The sequence below is a fragment of the Plectropomus leopardus genome, chromosome 11, assembly GCF_008729295.1.
Source record: "Plectropomus leopardus isolate mb chromosome 11, YSFRI_Pleo_2.0, whole genome shotgun sequence".
Classification (NCBI taxonomy): Eukaryota; Metazoa; Chordata; class Actinopteri; order Perciformes; family Serranidae; genus Plectropomus; species Plectropomus leopardus.
The window spans coordinates 32,018,793-32,041,817 of record NC_056473.1 but is presented as its reverse complement, the minus strand read 5'-3'; the positions used below and the strand labels follow the sequence as shown (position 1 = coordinate 32,041,817).

General features: G+C 38.4%; 1 protein-coding gene across 1 annotated transcript in view; it reads right to left on the bottom strand.

The window, feature by feature from the left end:
* The window catches only part of n4bp1 (nedd4 binding protein 1), a 31,251-nt gene extending 8,982 nt beyond the window's left edge, over positions 1-22,269 (bottom strand). Inside the window, exons 1-7 of the mRNA XM_042495897.1 lie at positions 21,773-22,269; positions 15,537-15,764; positions 15,226-15,399; positions 11,557-12,071; positions 9,672-10,050; positions 7,776-8,111; positions 5,480-5,715 (exon numbers count right to left, since the gene is read on the bottom strand). Of these exons, the coding sequence (XP_042351831.1) occupies positions 5,480-5,715; positions 7,776-8,111; positions 9,672-10,050; positions 11,557-12,071; positions 15,226-15,399; positions 15,537-15,764; positions 21,773-22,084 (2,180 nt within the window). The 5' untranslated portion in view covers positions 22,085-22,269. The remainder of the gene's footprint in view (positions 1-5,479; positions 5,716-7,775; positions 8,112-9,671; positions 10,051-11,556; positions 12,072-15,225; positions 15,400-15,536; positions 15,765-21,772) is intronic.
* Positions 22,270-23,025: the final 756 nt, after the last annotated feature.

Sequence of the window (23,025 nt, the reverse complement as noted above, 5' to 3'; positions counted from 1 at the left end):
GCAAATGACTTTAAATAAATACATTTAAAAAATGGACCTCATACAAGAAGCAATTTATGTATATTTACATTTTTTTTCTTATTGTCGCTTTTCTCTTACGTAAGAGAAAACTTTACAAGGACTCGAGATCACTCGTACCAAGATAAGCGACAAACATCTCACTTTCACAGTCCACAACTTGCTGTCCAACACAAGGAAAAATAAGCTTTATATCTGAGGGACATTTTAAAAAAAATGCATGAATACTATTTAATCAAATTTAGTTAAGGTTTTAGAGTAATTATGATGACCAGATTATTCAGTTTTAGGACTAAAGAGATACTACTATACTTGGTCCATTGATCCCAATTCCCTCTGCTGACCAGAGGTGTGATGTAACTAAGTACATTTACTCAAGTACTTCACTTAAGTAAATATCTGAGAACCTTACTTTAGTATTTCAATCTCTTGCCACCGTCTTCTTCTACTCCACTACACTTCAGAGGGAAATATTGTACTTTTTACTCCACTACTACAATTAGATAACTACTTTACAAATGAAGATTTTTTGCAAACAAACCAAAAATATAAAAATATACAAGCTGAAACAATTAGATGATTAATAAGAAAATTAATTGGCAACTATTCATTTCTTTGTGCAAGTAATTTTTCATGAAAAAAGTTAAATGCTTCCAGCGTTTCATGTGTATGAGGACTGAAATCACGTTTACTTTTTTAAAGTTTACTATACATCAGTGCATCAATTTAAGTACTGCATACATTTCACCTCTTACAGCCTTTTTTGATGTCATGTCTCTGATCTTGTTCACGTGCCAGAGTCTTTGCACATCGCATAAAAGCTGTCTTTTTTTGTATTTAAAATAAAAGCATATTTGGATGGTTTGAGAATGTTTGGTGGCTCTGGAATTGACTTCCCTTAAATAAAATTAAGAAAAAAAAAGAAAAATTAAAGAGCATTTTGCTGCATGAGGCTCTTTGTGTTCTAAACGGTCAAATGTTTGCCTCATAAATGGAGCTTCTGTTCACTCTTCTTCCTTTTCCTCATCATGTGACATTCTGTCAGTTATATCTCCACTGGTAATTTCCGTGTGCACTGGGTTATTATCTTGATCAGCGATCTGGCCTCACACGAGCTGCAGTGAAGCAGAGACGCAAAACAAACAGCCTGTGGCACTGCTTGTTACACACAGGGGTGTGACACAAAATTTTAAGCAGGTCTCCAGCAAAGTGACGTGGGTCCAGTCGGAAAAAAACAGCACCCCTGGCACGAATACTGATGTGCTGGGGGCAGTAAGACGGTTTTACACTGTGGGAAAAACACTGATCGGTACATTCCCCACTTGTTGGCCAAGTACGTGCACATCACATACACATGGTTACAAACTTGTTTTCTGTGATATGATATTACAAGTAGAACTACACAAAGTAGAGAACACACACACACACACACACACACTCAAGAGAAGTAGATAACTTTCAGCTTGCGGTCAGCGCAGCAATGCAAAATCAAGGGAAGTTCCAACTGTTGAAAGAGAAAGTGATGAAGGACACCACAGCAGGATGAGATTATGCAAGCAGTAAAATCACCATGGAAACCTGGACGTAACCTGACAAGGGAAAACATCTCAGGGCTCATGAAGGATGACTTCACATAACCTAATAGCCTCTTTCGGGATCTTAATAAAAATAAACAAACGATAAGAGTTACCGCCACACGGTTGTATGCCTCCATGCACCAGTCAAGTTGCAGTTACAGTTTACATCAACGTCTGTGAAAACATGGACGCTTCACACTTGAGACAGCACCGAAGATCTATACAGTCGGGACAGTTTCAAGGTGGACACCAAAGATTGGTGTCACTAAATCAGTTTCTGACCAAATGTCTTCCCTTCTGTTCCTGATGTTGAAAAATGGCTGAAAAAGTGTTTTTGCAGAACATTTTGACGTCACAATAAAGTCGATATTTGACTTCAGATATAAGTTGTCATCACTTCATCCTTATATGCTATAAGACATTTTTAAGAAATTTCTTCCAAAAATATTTTTTTATGAGGTCTTTATGACCTTGAACTTCGAGCACCAGATTCTGATCAGTTCATTCTGGTGTCCAAGTAGACATTTGTGCCAAATTTGAGGAAACTCCCCTAAAGGTGCATTATGTAAGACCTAGGCATAATTTTAGTTTAAAAACATTAAAAAATGAACCATATCAACAGAGGGTGAAGTAGCTGTCCTTTCTGTAATAACACATCCTGGCCTGAGACGTGACAGTGAGTCACTGTAGCCTCTCGTGAGCTGCAGGAGAGGACGAAGCCGTTGAGCTGGCCAGAGTCAATGGATACAACGTAGAAGTTACAGTGCCAGTGAATTATTTAGTTAGTGTTTAAGAAATACAGCGATGGCAGAGGCTCCGGGAAAACGCCCGTTATCCTCATCACAAGCAGCTCAAGGAAAGAAGTAACGCTCCGCAGCAAAGAAAAGAGGCGATGTAAGAGGAAGCAAAACTAGAGCAAATATTGGCTTTCCAACACTGGAGACAGCTCCTGAAGAGTCAAAAGATGCAGTTTGATGCTGAACTCGCAACATTTTTTTTTTGTAAACTGCTAAGTAACATTTAACGTTGGCTATTTACCAAAACTTATCTTTACTGTTACTAATGACAACACACACTGGTCGCGAAAAACTGTCTTCTTGTTACTGTGGCGTTGCTAAAACTGAGCTAAAGTAAGCTATAAAGTAAATTATACACAAACGCCACACGTGAAGATCATCATATAGCAGCCTTATTCTGAGCGTCTGTATTCTTGCTCTGCTGTCACTTATGACTGAATTTTATTTATAACAGATGACTGTAAGTTGAGGTTGTATGGGCAAAGTAGTAGACTGACATTTACAGGGTGAAATGCTGCCCCATATTCTTTAGGACTGGGTGGCGGGAACTTACACAACATACCTTAAAGGCCTTCTTTAAATATTGCGTTCACCAGAATGATATGGACGTAAGGTAACAGTGACCTCGACCTTTAAACTATAATCACCAAAATCTAATCAGGTCCTCCTTCCAAGTGGATGTTTGTGCAAAATTTGAAGAAATTCCCTACAAACATTTTAGAGATATCCCTTTCACAAAAACGTGCTGGATGGACAACACAAAAATATAATGCCTTTGGCCATGGCTATCACCAAGCAGAGGCTTAAAGAGCAGACAAAACACTACAAACAACTGGATTTAAAAGATCCATGAAAATGTTTACAATACTTTTGTTGTCTTAAAATATTGTACCAGGCTATCAGACTTATAAGCGTGAAGCTTGCTTAGCACATAACCTGACAGAAACAATAATGGATAAATCTTTTTTTTCATCCTGTATAACAGATGTCGAGTCAGAGACCACCTGTGCTTTTCTGCTGAGGCATCCTTCTGAAAACGGGAGGGAGTGAGGGTGAAACAGAAAATGGGGGAGAACGGGGGGGACACAAAATGTAAAAGGAAGTGGTTGTAAAAGTGAGAAGTCAAGACGAGTTCATAAAGGATGAGGACAGTAACGACACATCAGCAGAGAGTGAGGAAAAGAAAAACGGGCTGCACTACATCCTTGCTCTGTTGCACAATTTCTGGATAATACAGGAACTACAAGGTCAGATTTTTTACTCGAAAAGGCCTGTCTTCCCCAAAACACCCCCATAGTACTCCCCCTCTCTTTAAATCTTGTTACAACTGCTTTCGCTTTGTCAGGCTCACACACTCACACACACACACAAAGGTGATGAGTAACATTTTATGTATGCGTGGGCTAAGTTTTGGTGCACCTATGGGGTTGTAGCTGCGACCTACGCACTGCGACCTACGCACTGCGACCTACGCACTGCGACCTACGCACTGCGACCAGGTGGTTCATTTAGATCGAGAGTATGATTGAGTGTTTGTAGCCTCAACCGATGATGATGGGAAGAGTGATGGCTTCACGTGTAAAAGGAAAAACGTGGTGCATGTACTGCAAGTGTGTTATTGTAACTGTCATCACAGGAGCTACTACTCTTTACACTCATACCAGTAAATGCTGCGTCACATACGGAAGATATAGTAATATGCGGTTATTTTCACCGATGTATTTCTAACACCTTTTACAAGATATTCTGTGTGTCACATGTTCAGAGGGATTCGTGGGCTGCTTGACGGTCAGAGGAAGGTAGTCAGAGGATCTAATTTTTGCAATTTTGCAATAAATAAATACATAAGTAGATAAAAAATATTTAAAAAATGATTATGTGTCTCAAATTTTTATTACATAAACATTCTAAAACTGATCTGGATTTGTTTTAGTTTTTCATTAAAATATTACAAAAATGTTGTCTACGAGTACCAGAAGTGACATTACAGCCGGGCTATATGGCCTGAAAGTAAAATCTTAGATTTTTCACAACAAGCTTGATTTATGATTTAAATCTTTTTTTTTCCTCTTAAAAACAAACTACAAATGACAAAGAAATTACAAAGAAAAAAGTTTTGCTTTGATTTTAGCCATAAAAATTCACAAAAGCAATCTGCAACATGTTGAGGGCTTCAAGTCAGTATTGCATATTGTATAATTTTTCCGTAGAAACAACAGAGTATTGAAAATAACCACTTTGGAAATCATATAACCGTCGTTCAACATTAGTTCCATTTTAACAAATAATGTTATTCGTTGTGGTGAAATTGTTGTGTTGTAGACGAGTCAAACGACATCTTCTCCAGCTCTCTAGCAACCTTTTCACATGTACTTAAGGGGAGCAGAGGAAGTTAAAGACAAAATCTAGATTTTCATTTTAAAAATCATCCTAAACCACAAATTTGCAATCATCGATAAAATAAATTTATCGCCCAGCCCTTAGTGACATCATTATCCTCTGAGCTGAACCAATAATAAGTGCACTGCAGACACTTAGACAAAGAAAATCTCCTGAGCCAAACCCACAATGCTTTCACACTGATTCCCCGATAAAGAAGTGTGTGTTAGATAATAAATAAAAACGCTATGCTTGGTTTTAAGTCGCTTAATCTGAAGTGTATCTGAAAGATTTCTTTGGTTATTCTTATTTTTGCAAATTGGAATCAGGAGCAAAGGTGGCTTTTTAAAGCTTAATTTTAAAGAGCACATTTTGCACGCAGAGTGATACCTGTGTTATATCAAAGTGGGCCCAAAGGGTTAAATAGATTTGGTTAAATTATGTCTTTACATTTCGTATAAATAATTTGAGTGGACAGTCCTGCCTGAAAAAACTTAAAATGTTGCTTAAAATACATGTTCCTTTTCATACATCTATGTAAAGATGATCCTGCATTATAACAGTGGAGTCTTTCTGGGCAAAGACAGTTTGTGTGTGTGTGTGTGTGTGTGTGTGTGTGTGTGTGTGTGTGTGTGTGTGTGTGTGTGTGTGTGTGTGTGTTGTGTGTTGTGTGTGTGTGTGTGTGTGTGTGTGCAGACTCAGACTCACGCCATAGCCACGTTGCTGCCATCTATGATTATGTGTCTGAGCTCCTGACGTCCCGGCTCATTTGGCAGCTTCAGAGTGTAGGGAGTCCTCAGTGACTGATGGAAACGAGCCAGACCCGTCACTGGGGGTGCCGGGGGGTCGCGTGGCGCTGGCGATCTGGGTCCGACCCCGGGGAACGCCATGTGGCTGATGGTCTGATAGGGAGAGGCTGAGGGTCGGGTGATGGGCTGAGCTGACTGAGGAAGAAAGTAAAACAAATGACTTGTGAAATAACAGAAAGACAAAGATGTGATTCATAATGTGAATCAGAACACCCATGGAGGAGTTGCCATGGATGGGCACACGTAAAGATGTCTTTCCCCGCTTTGAAATGTAATCTTTGTTCAGGGAAGAGAGAAAAAAATAGCATTTAGAAGATACAAATAAACACAGGGTTCCTACACAATTTTACCAATACATTTTCAAAACTTTTCCCTAACATTTCCATAATATTTGAACTCATTTCCATTACTTTAAGAAGTTAAAAATGGGTAGGCCTATAAACGAACACCTCCAGGCATTTGCTAATAAGAAAACTATTAGTGCCTTATTTACTTATAAGTTAAACTTTTCTGGCTGCAGCCACATATGCCAATACACTACATTGACATATACTTTGCAAAACGTCAATACTGCACCTCTTTTTTAGAGGATTGAAAACAAAAGATCCGATCAACAGTTAAGCAATGATGCACTGAATTTAAAGAAGTATTTTGCATGATGTTTGACATGTTTTGGGAATTAATAAGCATAATTTAAACAATAGCCAAAACAATGCACATTCATACCTCTTCCAAAACATTCAGTTAAGTCCAAAGCATATTCAGGCCTAGGAAACTGTTTTTCTAATTTAATTAATAATTTTAAGAACTTTTCCAGGAATTTCACGACTGTGAGAACCCTGTAAATATAAGTTTCATTATGTATCAGTTTCATCCAGAAGTAAAAGGGGTTCGGTAAACATCAAGTTCTCAACAAGAAATGATTCATGAGTAGGAATGTAAGATAAAACTGATTAATCATAAAGTAACTCTTTGATTGCTGCGGTGTCAAATTCCCTGACTTTCCCAACACACTTAAGAAATTACTTTTTGAGTCATTTCTTAAGTTGCTCATTGCTTTATTTCGCTGTTTTTGAAAGAAATTAAGTCAATTTGCTCAGGTTTCAAAGAATTAATATTCACTCATTTGCATATCTGCAAAGACATCATGCATTAATGGAAGCAAAACGTCGCTGAATTAGATAAACAGAAAAATTATAAAGAAAACATTTAAATGGCATCAGACTGAGGATATTTATACTACAGTACACTTTCTTGCACTAACAGTCCAGAAAGTGGGAGGTTCAACTTAACCACAGAAACTCACTACAATTTAACTCCCACCACGAGTGGTGTCTCCTCTCCTGTCTGTCACACGCCTCCTGCACGAAGGCGAGGGGGAGAGACTCCATGCTGATGGTGAAACAGCCGTGATTATGAATGCAAGCAGGCTAATGAATTACCATATGATACGACTGTCTAAACGAGTAGCTAAATTTGTTGCTAGTCCCTTTTTAAAAATGAAGTCGCCCACAGGTTCTGAAAAGTTGCTAAATACAGCAGCAACACTGTCGGCTTTGCCAAAACGCCACTACACACTCAGAGCCTAACTGTTATAACACACCCACTTTTCAACAATTAAATCAAATTCCAAAACTTTTACAACCCGTCTACCTATACAGACCCCTACAGATCCGCAAAAACAACCGATAACGCTGTAGTATGCACACCAGGCCAGTAGTTGACAGTGTAACTTTGTTATGTCAAACCATAGAAGAAAACCACATGCGTGCACGAAGCCGTGCAGCTGTGATGTCACCGCGCTCACAGGATCCGCACATCGCCAGTTTACACAGTGACAGGTGTTGCATTTTCAAAAGATTACACCCGGTTTCAAAAGTTTGCCTTTCGAGGCCCATAAAAAAAAATCCCATAGGCTTTTTGACAAGGGAACCAAGGCAACGTTCACTTCCTGGTTGGCCAACAAAGAAACGTCCTCCCTGGGACACTCAATGTGTCTTCTACTTCACTAAAAAAATCATTCTGCAGTGTATGTGCACTGGAGGTGTCCAGTTCAACCATCACACTTTTGTAAGTTTGGACCATGACTAAAGAAGATCTGATATCACAAATCAACACTGCACAGTGAAGGTCAAACATCCAAGAGAAGTAAAAACAGGCAAAACTCTGGACGAGGACTTTAAAGTAATACCTACACTGGGGGTCGACGCTAAGGAGGTGGTGGTGGCGGTCAGCCACTGAGGCGTGCTGCGCAGAGCTGTCACAGTCTCAACTTTCACTGACCCTCCCAAAGTCTGGGTCCCGCCCCTCGACAGGTAGTCCCTCTGTGAGGCGCCGCTCCCTCCCCGTGCTAAGTAGTCTGTTCGGGACCCTGACTGAGTGTCCAGGTGTGGCACTGTCATCATCCGGGACATCCTACTATCCGCTGTTTTGGTATTTGTGGGGATAACGTCATCGTCATCGTCAATGGTGATAACCTCGTAGTTTCCGGCTCCTCCTTGAGCACTAGAGCTCCTCTTGATAGTGATGGCCTGAAATGAGATTTGATATAATTCATTTCTGGGAAGCAAAAAGGCAAATATTACACATTTCTATTGTCTCAATTAATTGAATAAATGGTATTTAAAAATCACACATTCTTTCGGCATCTTTATGACACATACATTGGTGAGCAATTATCGTCAATGTGATAACTTTATGATTATCACAATATTAAATTTACCCATATTGTCGAGCCATAATTCTCTTTAGATAAATAAACTCGAGGCCTGCTCGATGAGCTAAAATGATCAATGAAATGAGGTGACAGTATGGCGTGTGACAATACTGAAAATCCAGTAAGATGAGTCATAAGATATGAAGCAATTTATTGGAAATGATTTGAGATGAAAGTACACGTTAGAAGATAAAACGGGGAGAATGTATCTTTGAAGGTAACATTTACATGAGTCATGGGAGCTCAGACATGAAAGATGTAAATGTGATGTAAGGTGAGAGATTAAATGCAGATTTCACTGGTGAGATGAAGGAAAAAGATAGTAAAGTACTTAATGTTTTGTTAACTGACAATTTCTGATGCAAAGATGCAACTTCACCAGTACAACTGAGATTTAGCCAGGAACTTAAAAATGAAGATTTGGTTTTTCCCTCTTCTCACGGCCCGAGGGTTAAGATTGAATTTGGGAGTTTAAATAAGTATTTAACTGATATGAAGAGAGTTCTCATGTAAAGCTAGGCCATCTATGCAGTACAAAGATGCAAATACTTTTTGAAATTGGTGCTACATGACCAGAGGAAACAGAGAAGAAGGACTGAGGCATTTGCTTTTGCTGAAAAGGTAGAAGGCGTACAACTACCAGAATGCATCTGTCAGGTGACATAATGCGTATGCATAAACAGTAAGCTAAAACATGTTTCTGAAAGCATTTTAGGCCAGAAATATGCAACTCGGTAACATACTGATCAGCGCATCTGAGTTTAACCCTCCTGTTATATTCTACTTCAAGGAAAAGAAAAAATGTTTCCAGATTAAATTGACTCCAACCATCTGAAATTAGTATTTATTTCCTCCATAAACATTATCTTTAGCTCTATAAATATAAAGTGTATTAATAATTGGTGTAATCAAGTTCTTCACCTCATAGAGATCATAGTTTACTGATGGGATGTCAAACTTTTTTTTCCCATACACAAGAAGAAATAGACATTCAAGACATTTGTTTCAACAGATTCTTTGTTTTTCAACATTTTTAAAATAGGATCTGTTAATGGGGGCATGTTGCTTAATTAACCAACACATCTCTTCTGTTAGGTGTCAAATCCACCCTTTAATTTAATTATTTATTAAATTAATTTTATTTAATTTGCATCTTAAAACCACATTTTTTCGTGTTTACAATGTTTACAAATGCAAATGCATATCTATGCTCTGATTAGACAGGGGGAAGTCTACCACAGTTCATCGATTTATCCCATCCACATTGTTTTTAATACAAAGCTGGATGACAAAGGGATAAAAGTATCCCTTTAATCAGAGAAAAAGAAAAAAGTCTGTAAATCAAGAGGCAACAGTGTTTTTGTGAGTGTTGTACCTGCTGAGTGCTGGTCTCGCTGCCGCTGCACTGCCTCCGGTGCCCCAGACCATTGCTACTTCCTCCATGCTGGTTGGGCTTAATGTTCTCTTTAGACCTGCCCGGGTCTACCAACGCTCTGCTCAGCTCGCGCTCCTTCTCTCTAAACCGAGTCACCGTGGAGGTGGACGACGACGACGATGATGACGACGACGACGATGATGAGGGAGTATCCGGGGAACGCACAGAGTTCAATCGTCTTTCTCTTTCACCTCCTTTTGAACCTTCCTCGCAACGCTTGGTTTCCTCGACAATTTTCTCCAGGATGAGGAAGGTATCCTCCGTCTGTCCCGTCTCCTTGACAACACGCTCCACCACTTCCTGCTGGTAGCCCATGGTCCTGTAGAAGATGAGTTTCAACAAGGTTTTATTTATTTATTCAAAACTGTCTAAAAAAATATTAACATGCCATCATGTACACTAAGAGCGTTACATGAGGCTGTTATTGTTCCTATGGCGACGAGTGGCTAAGGAGAAATACCCTCTTCGAGCCATTCCAGTGTATAAGATGAAGGACAGGTACACAGTCTTATTCTGTGCAAAACTGTGTTCAACTGAAGTTCAACCAATGCAAACATAGAGATTCAGCAGTCTGAGTTAGCTCTATATACATCTGGAGATATAAGTATTTTTTTCACTAACGTTACCACTTCTTTGTTATGATAAATTTCAAGGCTTATTTAAGCACTTTTTAAGACCAAGACCTGCAGTTCACCATTACACTTGGACTTGCTGGGTCAGATTCTAGTAGTTTGAGCCACTGACAGCAAACATGCCAACCTGAGGATGTCATTTAGACCCGAGTTTTCCACGATGTTGACTGGTGTGTCAGTTTTCACCCATTTAGCAGCGCTGTAGTTCATCTTCGATTTGGTTTCACCCACAGGTCTGTGGCAATTTACACACTCCAAAATAGTGCTTGCCAGGTTTGGTGATGCAGTTGCCCGCTGACATCAGTCTGATGAGCTGCACCTGTGTGCTCAGCTCGTAGGTGGCAGCAATTTCAAAATATAATAGATAAAATTACACAATTATACAGCATGCAAAAAGCTGCATAATTTTCTTGAGGTTAGAGGTCAGTGGAACCCTTTGGAATGACTATACCATTTTTCCACCCCCGAAAATTAGCCTAACTTTTGAGCGTTGTTAAAATTAAATGGGTTAGCTAAGTATAAAAAATTTGCATATTTTACAATTTGAAAGTACTCTCTGCATGCTCGTGTTTTTCTCTTTTTGTGGGGTTTTCAGAGAGGATTCGCCCATTTTCTCTAGTTTAATATGTTTTACATTAACAGCATTTTGCCAAATATATATCATTTGGGACTTTGAGCCAATTTCAATTCTATTGTTATGCAACCACAGGTCATTACACTGACATTTGTCAGGCCTGCTAGACAAGTAATGTTGGGTGGAAAAAATAATCCTGTTACTTTTGACGGGAGGGAGGGGTGAGTGTGCACACGACGGACCTAGTCTCGGCACTGACACACAAACACACTGCACTATGATGATTTATCTTTCAAAAGTCAAACAACCAACAGAAGCTTAAACTCAGAGATCCCAGCAGTCTAAACCCAAGTACTTTTTAAATCCAAGCACTTTCAAGTACTAGCCTGTGGCAACCCTGTCATACGGACTTGAAATATGCAAACCAATTATTTAGAAATCTAAAACACTGAATAGCCTGATACAAAATCACAAACAGAAATTTTAATTCTAATTCCAACTGCCAATGATCTCTTAAACAACAATAATATATTTAGTTAACAAGTAATTCCCTCAGTAGCCCTTATATGTAACAACAGTTGATTACTTTACTACCCTTTCAAAATCTTATGAACTTTACCTGAAGAAATTGACCAGGCAGCGGAGGTTGGTTTCTGGGCTTACTGCCTCCCCGTCATCTGAGACTTCACTGGAGTCCAACATGATGGCACCGACGACTGTGTTTGCTTTTCCTGAGGAAAGCGATGATGACGCTGAGGGGGTTTTAGATCTACAGCTGCTACTGCCCCCCCGGCCCTCTCTGTCCCTCTGTCGCTCCCTTTCTCTCGCTCTCTCCGGCGACTCGTCCCTCCGCTCAAGAGAGTACTGTCTCTTTGTGTCCCGAGTCTCGCTTTCAGATGAGCGCCGCTTGTGCGAGGGCCGAGTGCCGTTGAGCAGGACGGCCTCGGGGCCTAGGCCTATCCCTCCTCCTGCTGCTGCTTTACCGCCTGCGCCGACAGTTGCCGCTCCGCTCCCTTTCTCTTCAAAGCTTGTGCCGAGGATGCGGTTTGAGAGTTCTGTCACCGGCGTGCTGCTCTGTGAGCGGTCTTGGTCGACCTCTGCCATGCTGGGATGCAGTGTCTGGTTGAGCTGAGCCTGAGAGAGGAAACATCACAGCGGTTAAAAAAAAAGTAGAGTAAAAGTTCCTCTCAAACATTTGCACAAGTCATGATTCATATTGTACTTCCCTGTGTGCCCTACATGGTTCTCCTTACCAAACCCTGAGTTTTTACTTAACGCACAGAGATCAAAATGATCTGACTTGGTCCTAAACTTCACTGCTGTTTCATAATTTGCTCTGAATTAGAACCGAATTATAAACAAATTATAAATGTTTGCATGTTTCATTAACTGAAAGGTTTTAAACTTTAGGCATAAATTTTAAGGCATACTCAACTTTCTCATTGGACAGCGTTATGTTTATACACCTTGCAATAACCTATTTACATGTCTATTGATCTTCGGATCACGCTAAAATACAGTAATGTCAGCTGTCAGAACACATGCTTTGAATAGTCTCAGAAAGATTTAGTTTTTGGAAATCCAAGGATTTTTTTTGTAGAACGGGAACAAAAACAACCTGCTTCATTGTGACTAATATAAAAGGGTATCCTGCAGCCAAGGACAAACAGGCCTTCGCAGCAGTGGCGTGGGCACAAAAAACATTTGGGCAAGCCTGTGAAAAAAACTGCATAGGCCTCATTATTTTCTTTTTTAAGTCTACATTTTCCATGTTCAAAATCTACTAAAGTGATACCAAAAAGAAACAACAAAAGTTTACCTTTCTTTACCACCAGATCAGAAACACAGACTTGACATAATAGCCTCTAACAGGCATTAAGCAGGTGTAACTGTGATGAGCCTCAGAGAAAAAGATATCGGTCTTGCCAAGGATACTATTCCACAGCTGTTGCTAAAAACACTTGATGATTTTCCTAATGTTCCTGTATCAACAGGGAGTTTCATTGATAATGCCTGCTGCCATGAAGCAGTGACATCCCAGTAAATTTTTCATGCTTAGCTATGAGCTGCTCAGTGATTTTAAGGATTTTGACAATATCAACATCGGTGTTATCTCTCAACCTCATGAAGTCGGTCTTGAAGATTTCAATCTGCAGAGTAATGCAGCACGTTTTAGATAACATTAAAGACTGCAGTTCAAAGGTTGCTCTGAATTTTTTTTTTTAATGACTTTAGAAAAAACAAGAAACTTTTTTTGGTTTAAAGCTGCAAAGGTAAGTAAGTCCACTGTTCCAACAATCACCAGCCCTGGTTTGGTTGAAATAAATCCTTAATTTACCAAGTTAGATGTAAAAAACATACTGTTATTCCCCACAATCTCTCTGCCTGCTGGCCGCCGGCTGTTCACAGTCCTGTAACATCTCCCTCCACTACCAGGTGTCACTGTGTCTTTCAGCTCAACTGCCAGTTTCCGCCACTAGAGACTGCAGACTGAGCTGGTGGTGCATGCTGTGCACTACATACAATGAGCTTAACAAAAAGAGAAGTACTTCTATTTATGACATTATTAAATACATACCTTCAGGATTAATAAATACCCTGGTATACTGTAATACTGCCCCAGCCAACTAGTTAAACTTTCAAATCCAGAGATTTTGGTTGGGGTGCTTATGTTGCTGTAGCTTCATGAATCTAGCATGTTTGTTGTGAAAGTTGCAGTGTGCATAATTTCTTTAAATACATATCTGCATATGAATGTAGAATATGCAGGAAACGCTCTCATTTCTGTTTGTAGTCTGAGTAATTTTGAGCGATCTCGGATGAGTGGCAGGTAAACAGTCTCTGTTGAGTGGCAAAACACATTCGCAGAAATGCAGTCTCTCTAGAAGACAGGCTATTGGCTATTTTTCTACTGTCTACTGCCTGTATACGCAGATATTTGTTGTAGCAATGAGTCAAAATGAGCAGCACACAGAAGCAAAGTCTTGGCCTTGATATGTGCTTGCGAAAACATTATACCTTTTTCAAGATTATAGTGTCCTTACACTGCATGTTCTAATGTCTGTCTTGACATGCATGACATGTCATGACATTCACCCCCCGACTCTATTTCCCAATGTGACAGAAGCACCGTTAAACCCACACACAGCGCTGGGTCCAAATCTAGGCGCTTAAGCATTTTCAGAATCCTCTTTGGAATTCCCTCTGCTAGCATGTCAGCTGTTTCCACAAACCCAACAGCCCTCTCTCTTTTATCACGTCTTTGTTTATGGAGCGAACACACACAGCAACCACTTCTTGCAAATGTAAACTCAGTGTGAGCCTGTGGAAAATGCCTACAGGCCCTGCAAAAGACAGCATTTGTACCATACTGTACAAGATCCACTTGAATTGATCACCACACCGTCTGGAAAAGCAACAGGGTTTTCTTGAGATGAGTCGTGGGAACTAACACCAGTACAGATTGGCTGAATGGCCTGTAAAGGGCAAACAAATCTGATGGTGGCCCTGCAGACTCTGGAGCAGCTGTGGTGGTGGCTGCAAAGTCAGCAGCTCCCTCTCCGGCTGTTTTAGTGTCATTTAAGCCAAATTCCCACTTTTATTGGGCATTTCTTGCTTCTTCAACCATAGTTTCTAAAATATCCTGTTATGGATATTTACTTCAATGTGTAATTATCTAACTTAGTAGCTGCCAATTTTTTATTTTATTGCAAAATCTGAACATAACAACCTTGACCCATCTTGCACTTGATGACAGACAATACACATTAAAATTTTCTGTGAGCTGTAAATACACCACATCTAAGCCTAAGAGAAAAGATAATGTTATCTCTAAGCGATACACTGCGGAGGGCTCTCTCTCTGACGGGGACGATGCAGCCTCTACCAAAGTGTAGTGTGACAGTCAACAGCACTTAATCTGCTGTTTTGTTTTTATTGTTTTTTTCCTTTTATGTGCTAATTTACACAGTTGGTTTTGTAACTTTTTACAAATATATTGCTAATATTTGGGCCATTTCTCATTAAGTTGCTAATTGCCTTCTTCCCATGTTTTTGAAAGAAATAAAGCCACACTTTGAAGTGCAGCAGTGGCCCAGACATGGGTGGGATACCTCACCTTTCAAACCTAAAGTCTCACTCGCAGCATGAGGTGATAATCCCAAAATCCCAGTAGATACATTTTACTGTTTTCTTAACATGCTGCCGTTATCCAAAGGGACGTCAGCAGGACACAGTGGCCGGGCTGTACTGTAATAAATCATGTTTTTAAAAAAAGGTTTAGACTAACCAGGGAGGATGTGTTTGTGGTAGTGGGGCTATGAGCCAGTCCCAGTAACTCCTCCTTCAGGGCACTGGGTAGCAGAAGAAGCTCCATAGTGTACTTATCATCCCTTTCCTCCACAAAGGACTTGAACGCTCGTTTCACCGCAGGCTCTCTGTCACTCGGTAGACTTCGCTTCTCCTGGAGCGGACACAAACACACAGATCTTCAGTAAGAAAAATAGAGTTGCTGTGAAGACTTCTCAAACTAATAGATTTAAGGCCAAAGTACATAAAAGTGGCAAAAATGCGTGAGATCACAGATTATTAGTATGCTACCTGAAATAATGCTACAAATTGCTGAACTCTGCTCTGGGCCATCACAACGGGTTCAGCCCGGCCCAGCAACCGCAGGCGGCCCGGCTCAGGCACCACAACCTCAGCACTTGTGTCTCGTATGAGCCTGTCCAAGAAGAGGCCCCGGGCACCAGCGAAAATACAGTGCATGTCCACCGGGTACCGCTCTTCTTTCTGCAGCTCTGGATCACAGAGTCCTCGCACATATTCCTGCACCACAAAGACAAGAAAAAACAGTGTTGAGACTAATTATTAAACATGACTGCTGCTTTCTGTAGCTCGACAAACAAGCACAACAAAAGCACACATTTACAAAATAATATAAAAACCACAGAGGCCAAACAGGACTTTCCAGAGTACAAGAATTTCAGTGAAAGGTTTTTTTTTGATTTTGGCAAAATTCAGAATGAAGCACATTAAACAAAATTACACATTTCCTTTACAGAGCCAGTGCCAAAATTGCTTTTATCAGTGTTCCTGCAGCTTAAGGCGAGTTAGATTTAAGACTTTTAAAGACTTTAATGGCACTTGGAAAGCAGTTTAAGACTATTTATACTTATAACCAAAATTAAAGGATAGTTTTGTTTTGCCCATATGTTAATTGTAACATAAAACGTGTTTTTTTTTGTCGAGAGAAAAAGTTTGATTATCTAAAACAACTGTTTTTAGAGTAGAGCACATGAAAGAATTATCATAAAAGATTATTTTTGGTTTACCCACAGAAGTGGAAATTTCTGTCATTTATGGACAGTTTTTTAGGCAACTTTGTGTTTCACACTCTGCACGCGATATTCCACTGCTTAAATTCCCATCAGGCGAAGTTCAAGAAGAGGAATTTATGAGATTATCTAACAAAAAATAGACGTTGCCAATTATTTTGAGATTTTTACAACACAATGTCAGAAAAAAAATCATTTCACACCATGCATGAGCATTTTTATGATTTTTGAAAAAGTAATTTAAGTTAAGTAATTTACTTAAATTACATAATTTAATTTAAGTAATTTTAATACAAATTAAAGGCCTTGTTTTTAGATTAATGGATTGAATTAAGAATCTGCAGGAACCCTGTTGTATGTGCTTGCTTGCTTGCGCACACACACACACACACACACACACACACACACACCGCATCTCTCTGTAAAACAGTAGAGTTGACACGTGCTGAAACTAAACACTCCCCACATTAATTTAGGGAATCTCCTGGCCATGGGAAATGTCTGGATGAATCAGCTGCAGGTGGGTGTGGTAACTTCAGAAACAGATACTGTGTCACATTTCTTTCACATTAGTGTGTAAAAGTACATGCAGACACACACAACTCAATACTGAGAAAGTAAAATGACTCAGTGGCGCAGAAAGAAAGGAAGTCAGATTTGAGAGCGAGCCAGATCACAAATATTTGGGTGCGGCTTTAAAAATCGAATGACCAATAAAATGAGTTGGGATTTCCGGTAGTAAAATACAGCACACACCAATCAAACAGAACACAAGTAGCTCCAGTAATTAATGGTCAGACATAAAACACAGTGATAGTCTTTTGGCTTTATTTCAATTGAACAAATCAACGTGTAAGTTATCAAACCAAAGTTATGTGTTTGGAAAGAAACTAATCTGACTATAAAAACTTTCCATATCAGTGATGCTACATCTAACCGGGGCCTCTGAGACCTAAAAGCAAGTTTCATACACATTTTCACAAATTTTCAATGACTTTTATATGATTTGAGGCAAATTTTTAAAACCATTATTTTCTGAAATGACCGCAGATACTCCTTATTGTTTTTTCCCCCATTACTATATAACAGCTTTTTTAAAAAAAATAGATGATATTTTAAAAAAAAAGAATATTGAATATTCATAATAACTGAATATTTTATTATAACTAAGGGACTGTTGGTTATTTATGAGGTCAGGAGGTCGTGCAAAAAGGGGGAGTGGCACGTCAAGTAATTTTTTAAGCACTTTGGGGGGACTTATGTTTTATATTTTATTGATTATTTTTTAAAGAAAACATTTGACCATTTTTAAAGAAAAAATCTGGCAATCTTTTTTTTTCATTAATTTTTTTTGGTGATTTTTGTAGAAAACATGACTTCATTTGGATGAAAAAAACCTACATTATTTATCACAGCCAGAAACTGTAAAAACAGAAATTAACGTTGAATTTTTAAATTTTCCGACAGCCCTTACAGGTTTGGGAGCCAAAACTCCATGACTTTTAAAAAATTTTCCAGGCCTACAATTTTTGCTTTTTGAAAATTCCATTTCTTTTCCAGTCATGACTGTACCAACCCTGTAAAAGCTACTTGAATCACTCACCCCATTTAATATAGCCAAATTAGACTACAAAGTAAAACATGACATTTGGGTACAAGAAGCAAATACTTAGGCTGCCAGCCATTGATTCATTTTCAATAAAACTGAATGCAGTCTGTCACAAACTGTGTTGCGCTTCTGTAAGTCAAGCAAACAGCTTTTCATTGCTGACTTGCTGATGCTGTGACAAGCAGCTTCAAACTGCGGCAGAGCGTAGAAGGAGAAAATAAAAATCCAGACAATTTTCAATCACATGCAGCATTTTTTCTTGTGGTCAAAGTTAGACGCAAACTTGTGAAACTACATGATGAGAAAGCTTGTTATGGGAATCATGGCAGTGATTTCCCAAACTAGAGGAACATAACTTACGGTTATGCAGGAAGCCATATTTGACTCCTGTGTCTTCCTAACATGAGCTGAGCAGACTGACTGTAAAATTACCATTTCCACATCACATTCTCGGTTGACTGGCAGAGCTTGGAACAGCTGGTTACGGGGGGAGCGACTCACGCACTAAAGAGAGACTCATGACACAAGATGCAGAAGTGTGACAGATGCTCTTTCATGGGAAATCACACAGGAATAAATAAATGCAACAGATGCTATTTTGCATGCTTTAGTGTAATATCTAATCTCTAAATGCATCTTGGGCCCAGATGCCTTTTAAATTGACTGTTTGTGAAGTTAACTTTAGTGTGAAATTTGAGGATTTTGAACCAAAGAGGAAAACTGGGTGCCTCTGAAACGATCTGATGATGAAGCTCAAACTGAAGACATAAAGAAATATTGCCTTTGCAAGACTACATGATAGACAACTACTGTCATCACATGCTTATTATGTATCTTGCTGTCTGATACAATTCAATAAATAAGCAGCAACATAACTTCCCATTTGGACATCCCCAGGATCCACAAGTCCTGCAAGATGGTAGTTTGTGGTGAGAAAATATTTGTTTGGAAATAAGAGTTGCGCAACTGTTACTAGCACAATACATGGCCCTTGGTATCTAATCCCTCACAACAAGAGGCGTTAATTGAGTAAGAAAGTCTTACAATGTGTTGTAATATCTGTACACATGTTGCCAAAAATGGCAAAATAAGTTTTCAAAATGCTGCAATGTATCATATGATATCTTGTGATTTATCAATATATTATGTTTGCTTCTCACTGGACTCTCAATAATTCCCTTTCTGTCACCTCGAGCTTTTGACCGTTTATGGTTGCTTGACATTTTACCCTGTAAAACCTAAAGTGACATCACTTTTTAAATTTAATGTAGTTTTATCTAACTTTTTTCACTTCTTGTGCTGCTTTCAGAACCTTTCGCAAGTATTTAAACCTTTAAAGCCTGAGCAAATTCATGCCTTTTCTTTTAAAACATGGGGAAAAGGCAATGAGCCACTTGGTAATAAAATGTTTCACAAACCGTTAGAAATGTCAAGGGAAAAAAATAAAAAAGCTAGGGAAAAACTACATTTAGAATTATCACAAATACATATTTAAAATTTTGTTACAAAATTATTATACATTTTCCAAGCACTTTTTCAAGGTAATTTCCTTATTTAATTTGATCTTTTTGTTTTTCTAATTTTAAGGTAATTTCTAGTATTTCTTACTAATTTCCTGCTAATTCTTGGGTCATTTCTCCTTTCAATGCTTACTGCCATCTTGCTATGCTTTTAAAAGAAATGAAGCCAATTTGCTCTGGTTTCAAAGAGTAAAATGCTGGCAAAACAAAGTGCTTCTTGCTAGTACGTTTTATCTTTGCTCAGAAGTATGATAAAAATAAAAAGTATTCTGTCAATTTAAACTTCGGTTTTGCACATAATGATGGAGGGTGGACAGCGTCAAGTACTTCCGTGTCCACATCATTGAGGGCTTGACTGGGCACTGTATACTGACTCATTGGTGGGAAATGCAAGGCAGAGAGGAAATTACGGGTATTTGGAATTTCTACTGAAATTGTATGAATAAGATTTCAGGTGACAAATAAATTGGAAAAAAAAAGGGTGTGACTGTGTTCATGACCGCATTTTAAGTGTAGACTGTTGGCCAGCGACAACTCTCAATACGTTGGCAAAACGAAATGTTATGATATTTTTGATAACACACTACAATATCACTATTGACACTGTGGTATGTAATCAAAATGGTGATATATTAGGAATGTTATGACTACTCTTGCTTTCACAGACTATCTAAACTAAATTAAAGGTGGGTGATATTATTTCCAAGAAAAACCCTTTGTACCGCTGATGTGGTGGCTATGAGGGAGGAAGCATTCTTTATGATTCGTAATTAATGTTATATCTCCAGCCTACAACTTCACCAAAATTAACTTAACTTGTACACAGCATATTATTGACTATAATATATATATATATATATATATATATATATCAGAGGCAATTCTGTATAAATCTAGGGATGCATTAAAGCCTAAAGCCCTCTATATAATTTATTGCTCCCTTATACTTCTTTATTTGTTTTATTGTGTGGAATTATGGGGGTCAACCTTAAAGAAGACAACAAAATCAGTAGTCTTACTATAAATACGAGTCACGAGTGTCATAATAATGAACAAATTAACTGTTTTTTAAAATCCGAAACTAGAAAACTGAATTAAATTGAATTCCATATACTTCATTTCGAACATTAAAAAATAATATAATAATTATATCAAAAATATATAATATAATAATATAATAATAATAATAATAATAAAAACACTATGCATATGAAGAAAAAAAATATACTGTGCATATATAATCAATTTTCAATAAGCAACATTAACTCACAGAATGAGTAGGAGGACGCAAAATGCTTGTTTATGTAGTCCTACTCCTGTTCTATTTTATTTTTAATGATATGGTATAATATAAAATAATGCAAATAATGACCAGAGCAAAAGCAAATTCACTCTCAGAATGTATGCAAATATTTCTTTTAGTGTTTCTGTTGTTGGGGTTTAAAATGTGCAACAATGTGGATATGAATGTGTAATATGTATGTAATGTATGTAATGTGCAACTGATTTTTGATTTTCAAAAGAAGATTTTTTTTCAGGGTTACAAGTCTAACTAATATTTTATCCTTGAAAGAGTAATTTAAATTGATAAGAATTAGGGGTTGATACCGAATATTAGTACTTAATGAGACAAATAACCAATATTGTTTTAAACATTTACAAGAAAAATGAAAATATTTCTGTTGAAATCAAACTCCAACACAAACCTTTGTCTTTAGCAAATGCTTAATCAGAACTAAAACTTTCAGCATCGTATACAGCAAGTTCCCTGCAACTTTTTTTTAAAAATAAACTTCAGTGAAAATTAATTTTAAAAATAAACAAATAAAAATAGCTCCCTGAGGTTTTACAAAGAAAACGTTCTTCCCGTGCTGACACTTTCGCTGCATGTATTGCAGACTTCCTTCCCTGGTGTTTTTTCATTAATTAATTTAATCGGCGACCAATAAAACACTGATGCAGACAAAATGCTAAATATATCGGCTCTGATAATCGGCCAGCCCGTTTACCTGTCGACCCCTTTTTTCTGTGTGATGCCTGAGTAAAAACCACTCAACTAATCTGAACTTTGTGCCACAGCCTTTATAGGCCAGTAAAACACAAACAAAACAGGAAATATCCAGGCCATATCTATTCACAATACGACATCCTCTCCCAGCTCTGACGTTTTACATGTTAGATATGAATTGTGAGATAAAAATTGCAGACACAGGTGCCAATCACCTGACACTGATGCACCTGTGTGTGAGCCACGAACAGGCAGACAGCTAGCCAGTGTGGTGGCTGTTTTATCTTTGGTAAAAATCAACTGTGTGACGGCGGAGTGTTGGTATATCTATATAAAATTAAAACAGCACAACAGGAGCTCACCTTTGCCTTTGACACGTCGTCTCTGTTTCCTCTGAGCTGCAGCCATATCTGCCGTGATGTTTTGCTACCGTGCGGCTGTCCCGTGTGGTCCAGCAGACCGATAATGGTGAACGCTACTTTAAAAACCTGCTCCACTCGAGGTTTGGCACATTTCAGCTCGTCTTCTTTATCCTCCAGCACCGTGAACTCGTCCACGGTGGGGGCCTCCGGCTGCTGCCTCGCGGCGGACGCGGGGAGCCTGCTGGTCGGCTGCTCCGGGCACGTTAGCTCGGTGACTCGTCTCATCCCGAGGAGGGGCCGCGTTGTTGACATTCCGCCTTCTCGGTCTGACCGTCGCTCCCGACCACCACGTCTCAATATTCAAACCCGTCGGCGTTGTTTGGAGCCTTTGGCGTGTTCATGGTCTCTTTTTGTGTGTACTCCGGAGCTACGAGGCGACGTTTTCGGCGTCTAACGACATGAACACAGAGGAAGAGCTAGCTTAATAACTCGGAAGCCCCGAGTGACGTATCCGGAAAGTCCCAGTGATTGCGTCATCAAAACACGACAGTTGAGCGTGCTGCTCTTTCAGAGCGATGCTTATCTGCAGCAGTGGAAGAGCTGTTTATATGTTTTTAAGAAAAAGACAAAAATTACCACCTTTAAGTACGAGTAGACTAGTGATAGTCAAAAAATTCAGATTTTTCAAAGAGCGATTCTTTCTATTATTATATATTTAATTAGCGCATTATTTTAGCTGCAATTTATATTCAGAAAATTAAATATGTAAAGAAAAGTACACCACTTTTAAAATGGTCTAGATAAATATCTTAATTTAAATATATGTGTAATAAAAAAACTAACCCGAACTATTAATAATATAATAACTAATCAAATAATGTAAATAACGTTTAGGGCATAAATAAACAAATACATACATTAATTCACTCCCAGAATGTGTTCAAACTTTTTTTTTTTTTTTTTAGTACAGGAGAGTCAGTATAATTATTTTGTATGAAAAGCTAAATAGGAGATCAAAAGGAAATGCATTCCTGTTTGTTGGGGTTAAAATGTTAAAAAGGTTAAAATGTGGAACAATATTAATGTAAATTTTAAATTGTGTGTATATCATTTTTTGGTTTTCAAACATTATTTTTGAGGGTTAAAAGTCTGAATGACTTTTTATTCTTTAAATGCTCGTTTAAATTTCTAAGAATGTTGGACAGGTATGTATGTATATATATATATATATATATATATATATATATATATAT